Source organism: Uranotaenia lowii, chromosome 2, assembly GCF_029784155.1.
Source record: "Uranotaenia lowii strain MFRU-FL chromosome 2, ASM2978415v1, whole genome shotgun sequence".
In the NCBI taxonomy this organism is placed as follows: Eukaryota; Metazoa; Arthropoda; class Insecta; order Diptera; family Culicidae; genus Uranotaenia; species Uranotaenia lowii.
In genome coordinates this window covers 82,918,653-82,940,411 of record NC_073692.1, presented here as the reverse complement: position 1 = coordinate 82,940,411, position 21,759 = coordinate 82,918,653, and the positions used below count along the sequence as shown (strand labels likewise).

At 36.8% G+C, this 21,759-nt stretch overlaps 1 protein-coding gene across 1 annotated transcript in view; it reads left to right on the top strand.

The window, feature by feature from the left end:
- Nucleotides 1-4,131: 4,131 nt before the first annotated feature.
- Nucleotides 4,132-21,759, top strand: part of LOC129749052 (protein vestigial-like) — a 32,701-nt gene continuing 15,073 nt past the window's right edge. Inside the window, exons 1-3 of the mRNA XM_055743876.1 lie at nt 4,132-4,219; nt 4,290-4,468; nt 4,589-4,662. Of these exons, the coding sequence (XP_055599851.1) occupies nt 4,142-4,219; nt 4,290-4,468; nt 4,589-4,662 (331 nt within the window). The 5' untranslated portion in view covers nt 4,132-4,141. The remainder of the gene's footprint in view (nt 4,220-4,289; nt 4,469-4,588; nt 4,663-21,759) is intronic.

Sequence of the window (21,759 nt, the reverse complement as noted above, 5' to 3'; positions counted from 1 at the left end):
AAAAATTTGTGTCTGACTGATCAAGTAATTTACCGTTACTACCGTCAATATTAACACGCGCAATTCAAATCACTTTTTCATTGGTTCATTTTCGGTGGAAAAAATGACTTTTGGTGATAAAAGTGACCATTTTTCGGAAAATAGTGACTTTAGTGACCAAATGATGAAAAAAGTGACTTTTTAGTGAGTGACCCAATAAAAGTGACCAAGTCACTAAAAAGTGACTCGCTACCAGCCCTGAAACAGGAAAGTATGTGTTTTATTGATGCTTTAGCAATACTTTTGCAACTTTTTAACAACACTCTTAAGATAGTGTTTTCTTCAAGTTTTAGCAAAACTTTCAGGGCTCTTTTAAAACACACAATAAATTAATCATTTCCTATGTTACAATAAACCCGTTTTAAAAATTGGATGCCAAAGAAAAGTCTTCATAAAACAATATTAAAACTCAAAAAAGCCAATTGGCTCAATCTGTGTTACTTGGGATCCCAAGTAACAATTTAAGTTTTATTCCAACCTTAACAGTTTGCTTAAGACTATTTCCTAAAGCTTATTTACAAGCCAAAGCATAATATACGCTTTAGCACAACCACTTTAAAGCTAACATATGGACTAGTTGGCCCTATTTTGTTAACGTCTTTAAAGCTAACTCTATAAGCAATAATAAAACATCCAACAGAATAGTTTTATTCGACCTTATAGACGTAGATTTAAGAAACCCTCCAGAGCCCTCTTAAGACTATCCACAGCTCTTTTAAAACTACGTCATGGATTCTGATAGAAATTTTACTGTGGGAGCCGTGGAATCTGATAGGAATATTACTGTGGCAGCTGTAGAATCTGATAGAAATTGTACTGTGGAAGCGTTCTGTCCGTGTTTTTTTCTCGTGTTATGACTTTCTCTCCCAAGCATTTGGTGATTGGTAAAGATTCCATTTAAAATAATTTAAAAATATTCTCATTTTTATTTTTAAGATATCTTAGCATGAAACTTACTGCAACCTCGGATTTCTGTTGAAATATATACGAAATAGCATCAAAATATAAGCGCGCCTCATAGAAAATCAAGGTTGACCGCATTTTAAGCTTTTTTTTAGTTAAAAAATCATATTTTAAGGAAAATACAAATTTGCTCAAATGATGCAATTTTTACTTTGCATTGAAATTCATTAGCTCTACAACAAATAGTACCGCCAACATTGTCAAATTTGTTGAAAATGTCTAGTTTTTAGTATTATAGTATTATTTCCAGCAAGATGGCGTCAGTAATTTCGATTCAATTTCACAGTCAACATGGCGTTCAGTAAGTTAATATTGAAAATCTTAAGGCAGTTGTAAAACAGTTGTTAAATGGTTTTGTGACGGTTAGGAAAAAGTTGTAATAAAACATTTTTAATAAACAGTTTTGAAATGGTTTTAAGAGACCTTGAATCACAGCTTCGACTGACGTTTCTCTAAATGGAATACACGCTCATGATAGATTTATACATTTTTGAGAAAGAGAAGTTTTTTGCAATAAATGAGAACATTCCGATTTGTTGCTTGGCAAAAGGCATACATGCAACTTTTTGTTTTGTTTCCTTTTGACTCTGATTAGAGGATGGTCAATTATCTTTAAATAATAAGTAGGTATTGTTATCAAATAATCTCAGACTGTTTTTAAATAGATCATTTCCTGTCATAAAAAAACTGGCCTCAAAGCTAAAAAAAACCCGCATAAATGAGAATTATAACCAAATGACTTCTGAAATCGTCAAACGATGATTTGAGGAAGCGTAATAAAACGTTTAACAAACGATCATATAAATTGTAAAATACATTGCCTTAATCGTGAATTCCGAAATGATTGTACTATGAATATGTAATAAGGTTATGTAACTGTTAAAAACTGTTAAAATAGTTGTATGGGAAAACTTTTCTGCAAACAGTAGGCTAACGATCTAGGAAACGATTTTATTAATAATATGCGACATATCAAACTATGAAGGTTATTGTTGCAATTGGAAGCGATAAAACGATTCTATAAAACGTGCTTCGGATGTTTTGCTTACGATAATCAGATAATCAGTAATTTTCAATGATCGGTCAATGCTAGTGGTTTTCCTTCTGAATATATCATCTGAAACTTGTTGAGACTGATGAAAGCATAAAATGAGTATTTTCGCTTGTGATGAAGCCTTATTTCTCCGCATTTGCTGAGGAGAAGCCGGTGGCTGCAGTCTTCTAGAAATGTTCAAGGGCGGTTTATCCGGAAATAATTTTGTAAACTCTGGATTGGATGACGTAAATATAGATTAACTTCGCATTGAGAGATAAATAAAACAAGTTATATTTTCGGCGTACTTGTAAATTAATTGTCTATTATATTTATTCTTATCGAATCACAAAAACTTTTATTCACAGTGTGCTTTTATTCGAACCCTAAGAATTGAGCGACTAATGATGTAATTGTATTTAAATTTGAATGCGGATGCAACAAAGTTGATTTTATTCATCAGATGAATTTGGCTGTGTTAATTTATATCATTTTTATAGCCCGTTTTTCTCAATTTTGAGTGATAATCCTTTCAAAACAGGTTATGCTATCTCAAAAAGAGGTAATAAAGTTTAAGCGTGTAAATGTTCGTCTCGATTGTCAAATCATCTGTCACTTAGTTTTATTATGCCTACATTCACTGTGCCAATAAAACAATTTTTCAACTAGGCTTGAACGCTTGTTTTAAAAGCGCATTGAGCTCATTTTTAAAACTGATACCAAAGCCCTAATAAAAACAGGAAAGTATGTGTTTTATTGATGCTTTAGCAATACTTTTGCAACTTTTTAACAACACTCTTAAGATAGTGTTTTATTCAAGTTTTAGCGAAACTTTCAGGGCTCTTTTAAAACACACAATAAATGAAGCATTTCCTATGTTACAATAAACCCGTTTTAAAAATTGGATGCCAAAGAAAAGTCTTCATAAAACAATATTGAAACTCAAAAAAGCCAATTGGCTCAATCTGTGTTACTTGGGATGTCAAACTAAGACATTCTCCGGATCAATCGTCCAGTTTCATCAAGATTGTCCGGGGCACAAATTTTCCACACCAAGCCAAAACTATCCCTCTGCCGAAGACGACATTCATCCCGGTCAAATTGAGCCTCCCTGAGAAAGGCCGATGGATGGTGAGATTCCCCTATACCTGCCCGAGTAAAGCAAATGGTCACCGTCAGTGCAGCAGAGTCTTTGTATCGACCGCCATGCTTCCCCAATCGTATCCAAATTGCCACATCTCGCTCTCTTTGATCCGAGCCGTCGCCTGCAGGGAACTTTACCTTTTCTTGTTAACTCCTGAAAACTTTGCGCTTTTCCATCAGCCGCCATTCCTCCGACCTCCTATCTTCCATTCGGGGTTTCCAGGCGTTCATCCCTCCACATACAGTCGAGGGCCAGAACCGTTTCCAAGTTGTGCAATTTCCCCGTCATCCCCGTCGCCATTTGTGTCTCTGTTTCGTTGGAATTTTGTTTTACTCGCTTCCTTCGTACTCCGGTCGAGCTCTCGGTTGTGTTGGGTTGCCCTTTTCCCCCTTATGTGTGTAGTACTAGTATATCCGAAGGTACAACCAAGCTTCCTCCGTGCTTCCCGGAACCACATCTTCTCCACCTTTCCGACCTGGATTTCAAAATCGATTAAATGCTATTGTTATTGCATTTGCTGCGTTGCGTCGTCGTCGCCGTCGTCCGTCGCGGGATGTCCTTTCTACCGTGGAACCGTAATATACACAAGCAAGACCTTAAAACAACACCCGAAGGGCATATTTTCGCTACTGCCGCTCGATGTTTTTACTGTCTTCATTTTCGTGACTTATGCCCCGTTTTTCGTCGGAAGCGATTACATAAAGTTGTGCGTGCTTGTGGCTGTCCATCGTTTTCAGTCGCTGATGGAACAAGATTTTTGGAAAATGTCACTTGCCCTCAGCAGCGGAACCAACGGAAAAGATTAACAATGTTTCTCCTCGCCCCGTTTATGGCAGATAAATCTATCGTGATTTGTTAGTGTTTATCCCAACAAAAGTATCGACTTTTCTTTACAATTGTTATTGAGATCTTCTAAATGATCGATGTTTTCTTCTTTTTTATTTTCAGAAGGTTACAGTTCCATGTCGAGTAGAAACTTTCCCCCATCCTTTTGGAACAGCAATTACGTTCATCCCACCCCTGCGCCGACACACCATCAGGTAAGTAACACCACTTTCCATACGAAAAAAAAATCAATAAAATATATATTAATTTTCTAAAATCCTATAGGTTTCCGATCTGTACTCGACGGACGGGGGCTACTCGGCAGATCCGTGGCACGCGGCGCACTACGGATCGTACGCCCATGCCGCGCACGCACACGCAGCCCATGCGCACGCGTACCATCACAACATGGCGCAGTACGGCAGCTTACTGAGGTTACCACAGCAATACGGACACACGTCCAGGTGGGTTGATTTGTTCAATTTTTTTGGCAGTTATGCTATTTACGCCTTTTTTCCAAACAGCTATATATTTTTTAGTGTTAGACTAAGACTAATTTTTTCAATTGTTTTCGTTTCATGCAGGCTACACCACGACCAACAGACGGCGCACGCGCTGGAAAGTGCCGCCGCTTATTCTAGTTATCCTACCATGGCAGGTGAGTTGTCCAAACACTTATTGATACTACCGAACTTCCTCGGTTGAATAACATTGCTAAACATTTTTCATGAATTGTATTGACTCGAGACAAAATGTTTAAAGGTTGAATCGTTTTTATCAAAATATTTATGAAATAATTTAAAATTTAAAACTCTTAACTCAAATTTTTTTCGCTAGGAAATTCACAGAAGCTTGGATTCGTGATAAGAAACAATTTTTAATCAGCAAAAAAACATATGAATGTAAAAACACCATTTAAATAAGTATGCGGAAACCTTTTTTCAATTCGATTCAAACCCCATTTAAATCTTTTGTATAGCAAAAAAAAAATCAAGCTATGGTTTTGAGTCTATTAAAACACGTTTTTTGGAAAATATGTCACTTTCAATTTTTACTGGTTTTGAAGCTGCGTTAAATGATTCATACAGAATGAATCATTGGTATTCGAAACATTTGAACTTTTGTGAATTTTGAATGTGAGGAAAGTAAATTTTTGGGGACAGTTTGTAAGCTTAATTTATGTTTTTATGTAGCTTAGGCCACTATTTTACAGCATTTTTGAAAACAGTAAACTGAAGGTCATTTCTAATGTGAAATCGGACGCTGAATCCGAAAATGAAATTCAAAAAAATCTCAGTGGAGCCGTTTTTGAGTTATGCTCCAAATATGAAATTTCTAAAAAATTAAAAAAGTTCTTGTACTTAGATTAAAATTTCTCGGACGGCATAACAGTAATTTGAAATCCCTCTTTTGGATATTGAAGGTGAATAAGTTTTCTATCGATCATCTGAACACTGTTTTTGCGTTTGACCAACAGTATTGATGATATTAGTGACTTTATGAGAAAAAAAATTATAAAAAACGCATTTTTTTAGAGAAAATTTTGTTTCAATGAAAGTTTTAGACTCGATGGTAGCATTTAAAAAATCTGATTTTCTTTTGCTCTTAAATGTCAATTCAAAACAAAGATTTCAAGTGGTTATTTATCAAAATCGGTTGAAAATTGAAGAAGTTATTGCTACTTTACAATATCTGAAATTTTTGAAGTTTTTAATAATTTAACAAACCGCAGTACACTTATCATAGTATAGGAAGAATGAAACATGATAAATCTCACTCGCTCCAAGTCAAAATTATTTATTAGCTTATCAGAAGGTCATATGCCAAGTTTCAGGAAGATCTGACCATAGGGAGGGGTTGCTTGAGTCTCAAACGTGAATAATGTTTTGAGGTTATTTGCCCGGAAGGAACGAAAAATACTGGTTTTTCATCAATAACTTTTTTCATCACTAGTTGATTGTTTTTTATGGTTGATTTTCTTAAAGCCTAAGTTGAGACAAATATTTCACCCGAAGACTGTAACTTGATTGGATTTGAAACAGAAAAGTTTTCACACGTCATCAATTACATTATTGATCGTTATGTTCCGAAACGTTTGGTGAATGAAAATTCAAGAGCTCCCTGGATCACCAAAGAACTACGCCAGATGAAAACTTTAAAATGCAAAGCCTTCCGCTATTATAATAGGCACAAAACACAAGACGCTAAAGACCATTACCGTAAACTTAATGCTGCGTATAAAAAAGCTAGCTGCCGATGCTATAGAAACTATCTGACGCGACTGCAACGAAACTTCAAGAATAGTCCTAAATCGTTCTGGAAACATGTCAAAGATCAGCGGAGAGAATTTGGACTTCCAACCAACATGTTCTTGGAGGGCGAAACTGCAAGTTCGGATCTCGGTATATGTAATCTGCTCGCAAAAAAATTCTCTAGTGTTTTTACCACTGGTTTAATCTCTGCCGATCAAATAGCTAACGCTGTTCGAAACGTTCCTTCCCTAAACGCATCTTTAAACATGATTGCAATTGAAGAGGAAACTATTTTAAAGGCGACTGCAAAAATGAAAAACTCTCTTTCCTCGGGACCGGACGGAATACCTGCCACATTTCTGAAACGCTTTATGCCCCATTTATTGTTTCCAATTAAACGAATATTTCAAGCTTCGCTGGACAGAGCCGTTTATCCTTCGCTGTGGAAGGATGCTTATATGTTTCCTGTTCACAAAAAAGGTGACAAAAGGGATATAAATAACTACAGAGGAATATCTGCCTTATGCGCAATTGCAAAATTATTCGAACTGGTCATTCTGGACCCTATTTTCTCATTCTGCAAGGAGTATTTTTCCAATGACCAACATGGGTTTATGCCCAAGCGTTCAACTAGTACGAACTTAATGAACTTTACATCCTATGTGCAAGAAAGTTTTACAGCGGGTATCCAAACCGACGCAATCTACACAGATTTGTCTGCCGCGTTTGACAAAGTTAATCATGAACTTGCTATTGCAAAACTCGAACGTCTTGGAATCTGTGGTTGCCTATTGAATTGGTTCCGTAGCTACCTGATCGGAAGAAAACTGACCGTTCGAACTAAGGATTCGTATTCCAGACAATTCCCTGCTACTTCCGGGGTTCCACAAGGGAGCCATCTAGGACCGATTGTGTTCCTTATTTATTTTAATGACGCTCTTCTACTGCTGGACGGACCCAAACTCGCCTATGCAGATGATCTGAAATTGTTCAACGTAATCAAAGGCCCCGAAGACACTGCTGCACTACAAAGGCAATTCGACCTTTTCGCTACCTGGTGCAACAACAATTGCCTGGCGTTGAACCGCAATAAATGTTCCGTCATAACATTTTCGCGCAAAAGGCATCCCATTTCCGCCGATTATTTCCTTTCGGACCACTTAATTGCCCGTGTGAACCACATCAAAGATTTAGGTGTGATTCTTGATCAAAAACTTGACTTCAAGACACATACAAACTATATAGTGGATAAAGCTTCTCGATGTTTAGGCTTTATTTTCCGCGTGACGAAGGACTTCAGAGACGTATACTGCTTGAAAAGCCTCTATTGCAGCCTCGTTCGCTCCATCCTGGAATATGCATCGGCAGTTTGGAGCCCTTTCTACCAGAATGGCGCTGATCGGATCGAAGCTCTACAACGACGGTTTATGCGATATGCTCTACGCCATTTGAACTGGTCTGACCCGTTCCACCTTCCAAGCTACGAGAACCGCTGCAACCTCATGAGCCTAGACACGCTACAAGCCCGCCGAGCAGCTACACGGGCCTTGTTTGTCTCCGATATCCTGACATCGAAAATTGACTGCCCTTCGCTATTGGAATCAATCAACATTAGTGTCAGACCTCAAGGACTACGGAACCGGAATTTACAGCTCTACACTCCCCTTCGTCAAAACAACTACGGGGCAAATAGTGCATTGATCGGCGTGATCAAGACTTTCAACCGTTACTCTGAACATTTTGATTTCGGTACATCGAGGGATTCCTTTAGAAGAAAAATTTTAATAGCGTTTAGGTCAAGGTAGTTTGTGTAAACTTTTTTTTAATAATTTTAATTATTTTGTTTTGTATCCATTTAATCATTGGGATCAACATGTGATCCGTTGATTTGTTACCAAATAAACAAATAAACAAAGCATCTACGGTTGATCAGCATTCGAATAAGAAGACAAAGATGCTAAAATTAAAAAATATATCTTTTAAAACTTTTTTCTATAACATCAAATATATTTCCTGGGGTACAACTAAGGTTTGTGGTTCGAAATTTGCATACAGTGGTGGTTGCAGTGGTCTAATATGCATGATATGCATAATATGCAACGGAAAAAAGCTGTCATGGAATACGAAAATTTGGTTAAAGAAATTAATTATTGATTATAGACTTTTCTAAAACTTTTGATCCTGTGCAACATAAATTGGGTACTCATTGCAAAGTTGAATCGACTAGGATTCTCGGTTTTGGCACTTGAATGGACCAAATTCAAAATACGCGCTCAAGAATGTTTGCGTCACGAGTACCTCAAAGAAGTCATCTCGGACCCTTGCTGTTCATAATCTTCGTGAATGATCTGTGCATAACTCTTCAGTACGACAGACTCTTTTACGCCTATGATCTGAATTTTTTTAGAAAGATCCATAACATCGTTGACGCCCTTCAGGCTTACCACATTTTTGAGATGGACCTACATTAAGGTGGCAGCCAAATGGGTCATGTCGAATTTCGCAAACCGACCAAACATTTTGTAGATTGGCCCAAAAAACTGATTTTGGCAAAACTTCAGTTCAACCGGACTTGATTTACAATGTTTCGATTTTTTACCAGAAAAAATCACCAAAGGGGGACCAGAGAAAATATCGGAAAAATCAGAAAATTTTAATGTTGACGCCAAATGTCTTAAAAATGCAGAAAACGTAGAAATCTGGCGCTATCTCGTAATTTTTTTTTTGTCAAAAATGGACTTTAGAATTTCAAAAATAACGTAGGGGGGAACCGTAAAAAATCGAAGAATCGAAATGGTCAAATTCACGTTCAGGGACTTCTTCGGGAACGACAAGGGGTTGTTTTTCCTAAAATCAGAGTGTTTTCCAAAAAAAAGTCTCAGAAAGTCGATATTTTACGAAAAAAAAAATTTACTCGATATATCACCAGATATCGACGTTTCATGCATTTTTAAGTCATTTACCATCAAAATTAAACTTTCGATTTACCAATTTTCCTTTGGTCCCCCCTTACGAGATTATTGAAATTTTAAAGTCGATGTTTGTGAAAAAAAAATTCGAGATAATACCAGATATCGACGATTTATGCTTTTTTAAGTCATTTGGCATAAAAATTAAAATTTTGATTTTTCCGATTTCCTTTGGTCCCTTTTTTGGTGATTTTTGAAGGTAAATTTATCGAAATTTGAGCGCTTCGAGGCACCCCTAAATCAAGTCCGATTGAGCTGAAATCATACACAGGTCAGTTTTTTGGGCCAATTTACAAAATGCATATGGTCGGATTCAAACTCTAACCTACATATGTGTACCTCCTACATTCTACACCTAATAACTTTTTGTCATAAAGGCGGCCGTCGGACGTCGCGTCGCGTCAGCGTCGCGTTGACGTTTCATTTTGGGGATACCATATTCCGTTTGATCCACCACAATGGTGCGTCGCGTTAGTGACAGCATTGTACTAAAACGCAAAACTTGTTCTAAACAGCAGCGTTCTCCAGCGTCGATGTTTTTGTTTTGAAATAAATCAAAATTCCAGCGTGTCAGCATGGTTTGAATATTCATTTTTTATGCTTTTTTGTTAAAGTTCGACTCAAATATACTCAAAAATAAAATTAACGTCATTTTTCTGTGTTTTGTAATGTTTGGCACCCCGAGTTTGGTCTCAAAAATTATGGAAAGCTTTGAGAGTGAACGCTGTATTGTGCTGCAAATAAATTCGAGTGCGTCGCGTCAGCGTTTTAGTACTGAACGACAGCGTTTGCAGCTGACGAGACGCGACGTCCGACGTGCTATTGTGCGGGCGCCTTAGCTCTTACCATCTAAGGGTCTTGAAAGGAAATGTGTTAAATTACTTCTAGTGTAAAGAAAACTAAATTTGTAGAGAAACCTCTGCATGCACAAGTTAGATGAAAAAATGGATTTTGCAGTTTCGTTAAAACCAATAATGTCGAATTTCCATACAAACTTGAGCCCCCTCAGAGTAAAATAAATGAGCTGAAATTTGACATGGGGCTTTCTGTCAGACGAAAAAACGAGTTAAGCTCGCAAAGTTTTGATTCCATAATATACCCCTTTTTTGGACCACCCTAATAAAATGCTGTCTAAAATAATTGTTTGTACCGAATGTCAAAAAGGTGCTTAATAAACAAAAAAAACAATAAATTTACAGTCTGAAACGTGTAATTTTTTCAATATGGTTTTGGAATTGTAACTAATATATATCAAAGGGCGGCAAAGGTAGTCAAACTAGTGATCATCATTTTTTCCCTCTCACGTTCCCATCCACATTTCACCCGGTTATCATCCTAAAACAATCATCCACAAGGAATTCCATCGCTCAATCGAATGAGACATGATGATGATGGCAAGATTTCTATCAGCGTCTCTCAGACTGCGTCGTTCCCGCGATACTTGGACCGAAGGTTTTTTTTGGAACCTAACAAAAACACACATTTTTGACAAGTTTGACGATTTGTTGCGGGACCGATGATGATGATGCCTGCGATCGATGGCGGCGGCGGCGGACCCTCACGAAATTTCGTTTGCCGACGGCTCCGGAATCCCTTCCTCCCTACTGACGGACGACGGCGGCGGCGGTGATACATTTTGGAATGCCAACATCGGTCGGCAAATCACGTTAGACAAAGATTGTTGATTGTGACGCCGCGCGCTCGGTTCATGGTAGATTAGGCCGAAATTTTAGTTTCCTTTTTCGATCAAGTTTTCGGTTAAAATTTGCCAGAATTACTGCTGAGCGCTTACTATTTGGGACCGAGAAAATCGATGAACGAATATTACACAAACCTATATACTGCGGTACATACAAGGAAATTTCCTTTTCCCCAATCGACTTGTTCGAATTGTTCGCCTTTAAATTGCTTTTGAACCCGTCTTTCTAAACATACCCAGGCTGAAAATCATTTGACGATCGTGAGGACCGCTTACACACGCATGTTCTGTGAAGATGTGTTCGAAAGCTAGTCCGGTGGACAGAAACGCGTGAATTCGCCTCACGAGATGCAATCCTGTCGGGCCGGGGCATGCGGGACTCTGAAAACTGGTCCCCGGATGATGTCTGTGCGCTGTCCAGGAACGAGAATTCATTGAAGCAGAAGGAATTTCAGGAATTCGATTTTGAAGCGCTACTCGCGCGACAGCCGAACGGCGAGAATCGGAGCAATGGTTTTGATTTTTTTCTACTCTTTTCTGGTTGTTGTTTTTGCGTGTGTTTTAGCGATCCAACAGTAGCCGCAGTGAATCAGCCACGAATTCGGCAGCAAATTAAATATGATGGAAAAAATGTCGCTTCGGATCACATGTTCTTGTGGACAGAACGCGCATTCCTCAGTTTCTGATGGTCCGGCGGAAAGTTGGATGCCCCACTCGATTGTGACGTTTATGACGGGAGGAGTTGTGCGATTTGAGTTCTGTTATTGCATCGCTAAAGATTCACATATGTAGGTATTCAGTGAAAAAAAAAATCATTTTAAAAATTACTTAAAACTTGGGGAAACTTCGATAGTTTTTATTCAAACACAAACAAACTTACGAGAATAAGAATTTACCGTTTTGAGTTTTTTTTACGTTCTAGAAGATATTTTGAGGTTACTTTCAGTTCCATAGTTTGCAAAAACGAATTTTTCTGTTAAATTTTTGTTGAAAACTTTATCAATGGATAAAATATCAATAACAATTAATTTTTGTTCATTGTCCAATCTAGAAGATCCACCTTTTACGTCATTAACGCTTATAAATACATGAGCGAAGCATTAAGTTGATTCATAAATTAAGAGATTCTCATCCTTTTTACTACGAAAAAATAACATTTAGTTTCAATTAACTTTTAAGACACATCCACTACTCCTTATCTCACCGTTTGATAAAGTTTCTATAGTTTTTATATCCATACAATTTTACTCTTGAGAGTATTGAGAAAATTATTTAACGGAAATTTTCAATCGTTGGCATGGTCTTCCACATGCGATTATTCTTTAAATACGCTTCTTCTTATGTTTGTATTATACAAGACAACAAAATTCACATTTCTAGCGTAACATTTCAAAAGGGCGAAACTGCCAAATGTAAACAAATCGAGTTAACGGTTATTCCGGATGCACGCGATTGCACTTTACCTATCAAACGTGGTTCCATCTTAAAATTACTTAAAACTTTCAAAAAATTGATAAAATTCAATTTGGCGAAACTTCCTGTTGATGCATTTTCGTTGGAACGTGAAGTTACGCCTATTCAAAATGGAGTGAATTTTTCTATTCGTGTAGAGCCAAAAGGCGTAACTGAGTTGACCGTGTGTGACAAAACGGCCTAATTAGTTTTTGCGTGTAGGATGAATGGGCGTAACTTCAAAACCAAAACAAAAACGGCCGATCAATTGGGCGAAACTTGCAGGCGTAACTGAAATCGAAAACAATAATAGGGCGAAACTCGAAAATCTCTGAAATTACGTGAAAAAAGTTAAAGTTCTTGATAACCATCGAACAATAAGGGAATATAATGCAAATTTCTTAATTTTGTTGAACAAAAAGTGGTCGATTTTATTTATAGGATTTGAATAGGTGTTCCGAATTTTCAAACGCGTTTTTCTCGTTTCAAGCTAACTGCTAGTTTCGCCCTTTTTAAATGTTACGCTAGATTTTTCCAAAGTGCAAGGAATATAAGAGCTTATTTTCCAAAATTCAAGCATTCATTTAGTTTTTTTTCTATCAGCTCTTCTTTTCTAGATAGCTTAGGTAAAATAGGTAAAGAGTCAATAAACTAAATTAAGCATTTTTTGGCAAAGCTATGGAAAATCTTTATATATAATAACGGATTTCTGTCTACACTCAGAAACTACAGAACTGATTTGCTTAAAACTTGGCAGGAGGGAGTATTGGATTATTGGACTGGCGAAAGTTCCTATTATGGTATTCCCTTACAGGAAGGGGGAGGTGGCCTCCCAAACAAAAGTCAAATGTTTGAATAACTCGATAACCAATCAAGCAAATGGTACCCATTCGGCATGGGATGGTATTAGCAAAAGTATTAGGGTACGATAAATGTTTCTCTGAATCCTTAGTATCCCTCTTCTTCTCCAGTGGCGAGATAGGAAGAGGGAGTATGAAGAGAGCTTATGTACAAATTTTTGCACAACTTGAAAACTATTCAAGCAAATGGAAGTAAATTTTGCTTGCTAGGACATTTGAATACGAGAATTATTTTTATGATTGTTTGAGACCCCTCCCTTCTTCCATTGGGATGATAGGAAGGGAGGTGTGAGACTCCGACACAATTTTATTGCATACCAGCTGACCCGGTGTGCTCTGCTACACCTTTCAAAAACAAATGATATTTTCTGAAATTATTCAAATTTTTATTTTTGTTGGTTTGTGTGTTTTTTTTCACGCTCTTAATTTAGTTAAATTCCAATTGAAATTTTCATTATAAAAAATGTCAAAATCCAGAGTAATCATATTTAGGTCGGTGTAGAAGTCATTAAAAGAAACAAGCAATGTCTGTCCAAGGGTTGTCCCGAGTCATCGGGCACGGACTTCCGCTCCAAGAGTGTACGTCGGTCGTCAAGCGGAAGATTATCGAGTGTGCGAGAAACGAGCAGTGGAGATTAGGAACTCCCTCTCAGCAGATTGTAGTACACCGGTACAAGGGAGCTAGTTACAGCATGGGTCAAATAGACGATGGGTACCCGAAGATTCGAGCTTCAAGCAAAATCCACTTGGAAATCAGCAATGAAAGTCTTAAAGCTAAGTATTCGCTTTAACTTTAACTTCTGCTTCTTCTCAGATTGGCAACGAGTTCTCTAGGTGTTTTAATTTTTGGTTCTAGATCAATGAAGTGAATTAGTTCAATGATTCAGCTTTTGCAGAACTGAAGCGATAGAGATTTTTTGAATTTATGTTTCGTTATGAACTTCCATTAAAATTTGTGTGCATATTCTAGGCCACTTTAAAGATTTTTTTTTTTAAGTTGGAAGAATGAAAAGCTTATAGAACAGACAAACATTAGAGAGAAATTGAAAAATTCATCAAATAAATAAATTTTTTTGATTTTAAGCTTAAAATAAATTTTTCACTTTTTTATTTTTATTTTATTTTTTCTTATCTAAGTTTGGTTAACTTTTGCTCAATTATTAACAAATTAGGAAGGTTTGGTCTAATGATTGTAATGGTTTTTTTGCCAAATAGTCAGCTTTAAATTTTACGAGATCCAGACGTTTGATAGACATAAATTCTAAAATTCAGCTTAAATTTAAGAAAAATTTGGAGTTTGTTTTAAACCAAAAATCGTGCAAACAAATATAAAACTTTCTCTAATTTCAACTGTTTATGTGCTATTATAAACTCAGTTCAATTTTCACCGAGAAATTGGTCTTTGGGGTAGTCGAACTGTTGAAATAATGGTTAAAATTTCACTAAATTTCACTTTAATTCTATCGAAACGTTTGAAATTAAAAAAACAACTTTCCTTTTTTTTATTTTATTTCTCTTCACTGTATTTTGAGAATATATATAACAGAGAATTCAGTTATAACCATTATGATTTTCTTTAAGGTATCATTTGATTGAAGAAATGATCAAAACTCAAATGGATTTTATAGATTCATCAGTACAGTTGATGGAAGAAATGATCGAAATTCAAATGGATTTTTTAGAAGCGAACCAATTAAAGGATTGAAAATTTCACGAAGCCTTTTAGGGAGACAGAGAAGTACCCTTTCATTGAAGACGTTCTAGTATCCTTTTAAAATGGTACGAGGTAAGATGTTAAAATTGTGCGATTTTTTTTACTTTATTCCTACAATCAAAATAGCTTAACTCTATTAAAGGGGATTAGTGGGGGGTTGGACAGGGCATCAAACGAGGGGAAAACTGATATACAATGGATTGTGGGTTCAAGCCAGCCGGAGTACCTCGGCAAATTTGGAATTTTGATTAGGCTACTTAAGCTCCTTTTCAGGATTCTTTATTTGTTTCGAACAGTTTGAAGGGAGTAAGATGAGTCAAACCTGTCCCAAGCCAGTGGTAACGGACCCCTTGGTTGTGCTGCAACTATTGTTGATGAGTTAAGCATGAACAGTATTTGAATGCGCGATCGAGACTTCCCGTACTGCCTCGGGTCGAAAGACCTATCAGCCACTGGTGGGTTCAACTACATACATACATACATACATTTTTATTTTTGTTGGTTTGTTGGCATTATTTTAAATCAAGTTATAACATAATTCATAAGCAACCGCTATAAAATGACAGCTGCAGCTGGAGTTTCGAATTGCAACACAAAGATTACCTAAACTAATTTTCTGAATTTTGATCCGTAAATTTGTGTTAAAGATCTGTTTCTTTCAGCTTCGCCCTGAAAAAGGAGGGTCTCAAATTAATCGTGTACGCAAACAATCTAACTTATTGAAATGGTTGTTTTTGCATGATATTCTCTGGATTTATGCGAAAAACTTATAAGAGAGCCTCCCCTGTCCTTCCCTTCACCCCCTGCTGAATGGAGGTCGTGGTCTTTAATAATCATAGCCTTTTTTTCATGCCCAAAAATCCTCTTAGGTATATCTAATATAACTCCATTGGTTGATAAGTTTTTAAGCTTTCCAACATAATTTATAGGGAGCACTCCTTTCTTCCCCTCTCTACACTGTGAAGTTTAAGGGTCTATAACATTCGTAGAAACATATCTCGTAACCAAGTAACTTTCCATGCCTTATTTGTTTCCATTTGTTGGCTGCATTAGCATGAATTGAGAGTTCATGCTAAAAAAATTGTATTGGGCTCACCTCCTTCCTCCTATTTACCTACTCACTGAAAGAAGGATGGTGAGTCAGATAATCATAGAACCATACCAAAACGATTATTCATGTTAAATTTTGTCCATTTCTTGGATTTTGTAAATAAAAAAGTTGAATGTAAGCTTTCCTCTTCCCTTCCTATATTCCCAATTCTATCCTCCTACTGCTAAAAAAGAATTGTTCCACATAGAAAAATTTCTCGCATTTGAATACCATCCCATGAAAAAAATTTGGTTCCATTTGCTTAATAAGTTATTGAGCTATGCTTATGCTTATGCTTATGATACATACACAGCCAGATCTTGTCAGCATCCCGGTGAGTAATAAAAGTACATTTACTACTCATCTTAACTTGGCCGGGCCCACTGTGCAGTATTGAACGCAGAGACAACTGGAACATAGGGAGGAAGAAACGTGGACAACAGTACCATACGTTTCCATAGCTTTAACTGAGATTTCAACGTTGGAAGCACATATGCTAAATTTCCTGTGCTCCTTGATTATGTTCCGTGTGGATTCGTCCTTGTATGGATGGAAATGATGTTTTTCTGCACAGAAATCCAAAACCTCATTGTCTAAGTAATATTTTCTTCCAATGTCTGTATTTTTTGCTTTAACTATTATTATTCTCAAATTACAATTTAAGTATTGTATTACAGTTTCTAATAGTAAAAAATTAGAGTTTTGGATTTCGATGCACTATCATTTCTGGTTTTTGACCTTGGATATAGTTTCCCCCAGGAAAACTTTTTTCAAATTAATTCAATGATAAATACAAAATTCACATTATACAGCGTCAAATGTGGTTCAAACTACCAATATATTATTGCAGAGAATCCTGTTGAGAAAGTTCTATACTAAAAGTTTCATTCAGTGGGTTAATTTTTATGTGAGCTTTTAGGTGTAATATCTAACTTCGTTTATATGAGTGTAAGGTTGAGATGTTGTTGATGATTATTCATTTTTTAGATTTTGTTTAAATTTTCCTTAAACTCTATTAAAATTCTCTTCTTTTCATTATTAATTTAGCAGAAATTCTACTACTTCATTTCGGTGATCCTGCACTGAACTTCGCTATCTGCAATGTACAAGCAGTACACTCTGTGAACTAAAATTAACCCTTCTTCACCTAACTCTTTCAGAAAATTTGAGGCATAAATGCTGTTAATTGGAAATAGTGAAAAACGAGCGTTTGAATGCAGCACCATAGCGCGGGACAAAGATGCAACAACACCAAGCATATTAAGAACTCTCCACAGAAGAAAATGTGTCCCACTGTATGTGGCTAGGACACCAAGCTGTCTCTATGGTACAGAATGAGAAAAAAACACTGCCTTGGTTCCTTCATGGTAAGGGTCAAACTAAGAACATGAATTGAATTGAATTAAGATACAGAAAGAATATACTTAGCTTTACAGTCGTTCCCCCATAATTTTCACAGCAAACTCAGGACAAACAATCGAAGCAATCCGAGCGAAACCAACAGCCAGCAGTATTTTCGGCCAGCTCGACATCAGCCTTGCTTAATAAGTTATTGAGCTATGTAAAAAATTATAAAAGAGGCCCCCTCCCCTCTTTATGTATCCTAACTGGAAAGAGGGAGGGTTCTCAAATTATCATTGAAATATTTTTCGTATCCAAATACCTTCCCGTGCCAAATTTGGTTCCAATACCTTGATTAGTTTTCGAGTTATATGAAAAATTGTAAGGTAGCCCCAAGGGGCTGAAGAAAGCAAACATTTCCGTAAATTTTATTTTTAAAGATATAACTATTAAACAAGAAATTCTAGGCAAGATCTGAATCGTTGACTGAATGATTGTTTCAAAATAATAATTATTAATTGTTAATCAACTGTTTCAAAAGCATCATTTAGATTTTATGTCGGTTTATTAGTTGATCAGTTATCAAAGATCGATTCACCTAAAACTGACGAATTTAATAATTTCCATACGCCGTATCACAAAAACTAGAGGTGATAGACAAAATCTAAAAAATAATTTGATTTCATAATAATAATAAAGAACATTTTCACTTGATTTTATGCTTCGAGTAATATTCAATTTAATTTTTATTTCGACGATCTGGAAGGAACATAAAGAAACCAAATACGTACCGCTTCTAATTCAGACGAGCAACCGATAATCCCTAAATCTCAAATGAGCTTTCATTACGTCGTTTAAAAAAAAAATGTAAATAAAAATATTTTATAGCGAAAAAAATCAAAAACTGACATGAACTAGTGGCAACTTCTTGCCATTTAAAATATTTGTAGCCTGGACAACATATTCTATGTGTGAAATACAAATTTTATAGTTGTTTTGATAACTTTTGCAGCCGTTTTCTGTGAATTCTTAAGATGTTTCATCGGACGTAATGAAAGCTACAAATTTTAAAGTTGTTTTGATAACTTTTGCAGCCGTTTTCTGTGAATTCTTAAGATGTTTCATCGGACGTAATGAAAGCTCACGCGAGAAATGCAAATTAGAGCGCACAAGCTTAGTTTCCTAATCTTTAAATATTTTAAGTATTTTAACGTGAATCTGTTTAATTGATGTGTTGTTGATACGTGATACGTATGATGATTGTAGGTTAAAGGCTATACTTTAAAGAGAAAAAATGAATCTCTTCAAAAGAAATTCACAGAATTTCAATTCTTTAATCTTTTTTTTAACCCTTGGATAACAATTTTGATGAATGGTAATCTGTCAATTTTAGGCGATTTCCATTGTTAAAGTAACTGTTTAAATAGAAGGTTTGGAATCTATTTTTTCGAAGCATCTATATAAAACTGTCTTCTTTGCAGAACTCTTACTGATGTGGTATTTTTTCTAACAGAAAAAAGACATGACTCGGGTACTTGGCACTGGCGCAAATTAAAATTTTCCCATAAAATATCGCCAGCAATCCGTCAAAATAATTACAAGCAATTAAGAAACATTAATTCACCCAAGTGTGAGAGCGAGACCAGCCATTTCTCAAACCGAAAAAGTGCGTTTTCTTACACAACCACTAAGTCCGAGGACGCCATTACGATCCCAGCCCTCTAAGCATAATACATACAATTTCCCTTTGATCTAATGCCGCCCATTCGAAGCTGGCCCACATAATTGATACCGAAAGCATGAATGCTTAGAGACTGAATCTAATTAAAACTTGCCAGCTCAGAATCTCCGCTACTTCTTCGGTTCTCCCGATTCCGATAGCATCTCGTCCAACTTGCCAAACTTCCCTTCTTCGAGAGAACTGTCCCGCGGCCATCATTCTCCCCCCGGGCGCGATATTGGACGAGATGTTGCCTATATTGGGCATCCTTCTAGACAGTCAGAAACACAACGGCGCGCGCGAACCATTCACGAAGGGGACAGTCTAAATTACCGCAATTACACCCCATATGCCATACTTCGGGTGCACAAACTCTTCGCCTTTTCGCCCAACTTCGGCCAGCGTTCAGTCTGCTACATTCAGATATTGGCAGGGAGAAAGAACCAACGTCGTTCAGTTCGGCTTTGCGCTGACCACTCGAGCATAGATTACAACCACGTCAATGTGCAATTAATTTAGTAAATGACCATTTCGCGTCCCTCCTCCAGCAGCCCACGCACAGCACCTCGCCTGACCTGAGACGGCGGTGCCCATAAAAGTAGTGACGTAATTGAACCACACTGCAGACAAACCAACAAAACTGTTCAGTTCTCCCCTCAGGTCGTCGAAAGCGCTCAAGAACGCGCGAACGACTGGCGGACGAGGCGAATGAATATAAATGTGTTATATTATAATTAAAAATAATTTATGGCTTCGGTGGCCATCGCCTAGGCTGGCCAATGAGAAAACTGGCCCAGAGCGCCGTCGAGCAGCCCACCAGCCTCGAAGTAAACCTAGCCAGCAGAGCAAATTCTGTAGGTACCAATGTTGCCCGTGGAACGTTTCAATTCAGATATGAAGACACGCCTTTTTATCGCGCGCGCACCCGCGCTTGCATTCTTGGTCCGAAGCGCGCTCGCACACACATCCATGCATTGTCGTTGATGTTGGCTTGGCCAGGGGTGTTCTGAAGTAATATTTGAGGGTGAACGGCGTCGTCGTTGGCGTTTGCGATAGTAGCTAAGACGCAACGGAAAGTCACATGGATTTTGTGTTTCCACCGTATGCTACCTGACTAAATTTACCCCTTCGAGATTAGCACTGGATCGCACATTGAAGCACTACATTAATTTGCCATCAAATAACTCCCAAGTCCTTTGATTTTTTGAAAACCAACTCTAGAAATGCTTTGACTCTACTTTACTTATTCTATATGTGTATGAGAAAATTATTTCTTTGAGCAATAGTTAACTCACAATAAATGATATTTAACATAACGGCACAAAAGTTTTATCGCACATAAGCGTATGATGTTTAATCCGTCTCAAACTTCCTTACGTAGCTTGTACCTACAAGATAAAAATAAAAGTGAAGATCATTATAAAACAAACATAACCTAAACGTAAAGTTTAAGTGGCATCAAGTGTTTTGGAACATGTCTTTATCAACACATTAAGGAATAAATCGAAATCGAAAATCAGCGAAATTCAGCATTTTATATTTCAGAAACCAATGGACCAAATTTTAAAAATATAGTTCCTTTGAGTTTCTGGAAGTATGTATTGGACTTAATTTCGTAGAATACCTTATAGCCCTCTCGGAACATGTTGACTCCATCATATCTAAAATAGAATCGAAAATCATTTTGGATCTCAAAAAAGCATTCGACACCCTCAATCATGACATTCTTTCGTCCAAATTGAACAGTTATGGAATAAAGGGAACAGCTAACAATATCCTTCGTAGTTGAACTATTGTGTCAGCTATTGAAAATACAAAAAAGTGAGTTAAGAAACATTCATACCGGTGTACCACAACGAAGCAATATTAGTCCTTTACTTTTTCTATTAATTGAAATGATTTATGTAATTTACCATTACAGGGTACACAACACTTGTTTGCTGATGGCAATTTTTTACTCAGCTGTATCACCAAATGAGATTAAAACCAATCGAAAATGACTTGAAACTACTTTCTAAATACATAAATTCAAGCTTACTTTCGCTAAAATATAAAAAAAACAACTAAATATATGTTATTTTTACATGGGGTTTAACATTATTTACTTCGAGTTATTCTCATCAAACGTGACATATCCTGTTTTTCATAAGACCCTCTTATGAAAAGCCACAACCTCTCATTGAAGTAGGTGTTCATCTGCAGAATTCATTCGCGTCATAAGACAATCTTATGAATTTCCATGATTTTTCTTTTGGCGCCGCTTCATAAGAGAATCTTATGGCATACACAATAGTATTTTTCTTCTATTTTAGTGTAGAATCGTTTCTTGAATCCAAATGCTCTCCTATGCTATTCCGTTTTGTTCGCTCGATTCATTTGATATTTCATTTCAGGCTTTCTCTAGATGTCACTTCAGGACTACTAAACCCTCATGATTCTTAGAGCAGAGTTCGGCTTCTGACTAACTTCAGGCAGCCAAGTTTGAGATGTTTGTGGTTAGTGATCTTTTTGGCAATCCAAATCTGTCGTTTCGCTTTTCCACGAACCGCAATACAGTTTATTGTTGGAAAAATGAATAAATTGCCGCCGCTCGTGGCATAGAGGATAGACGTCTTATCTCATAAGCCAACGGACACGAAATCGAATCCCGATCACGAC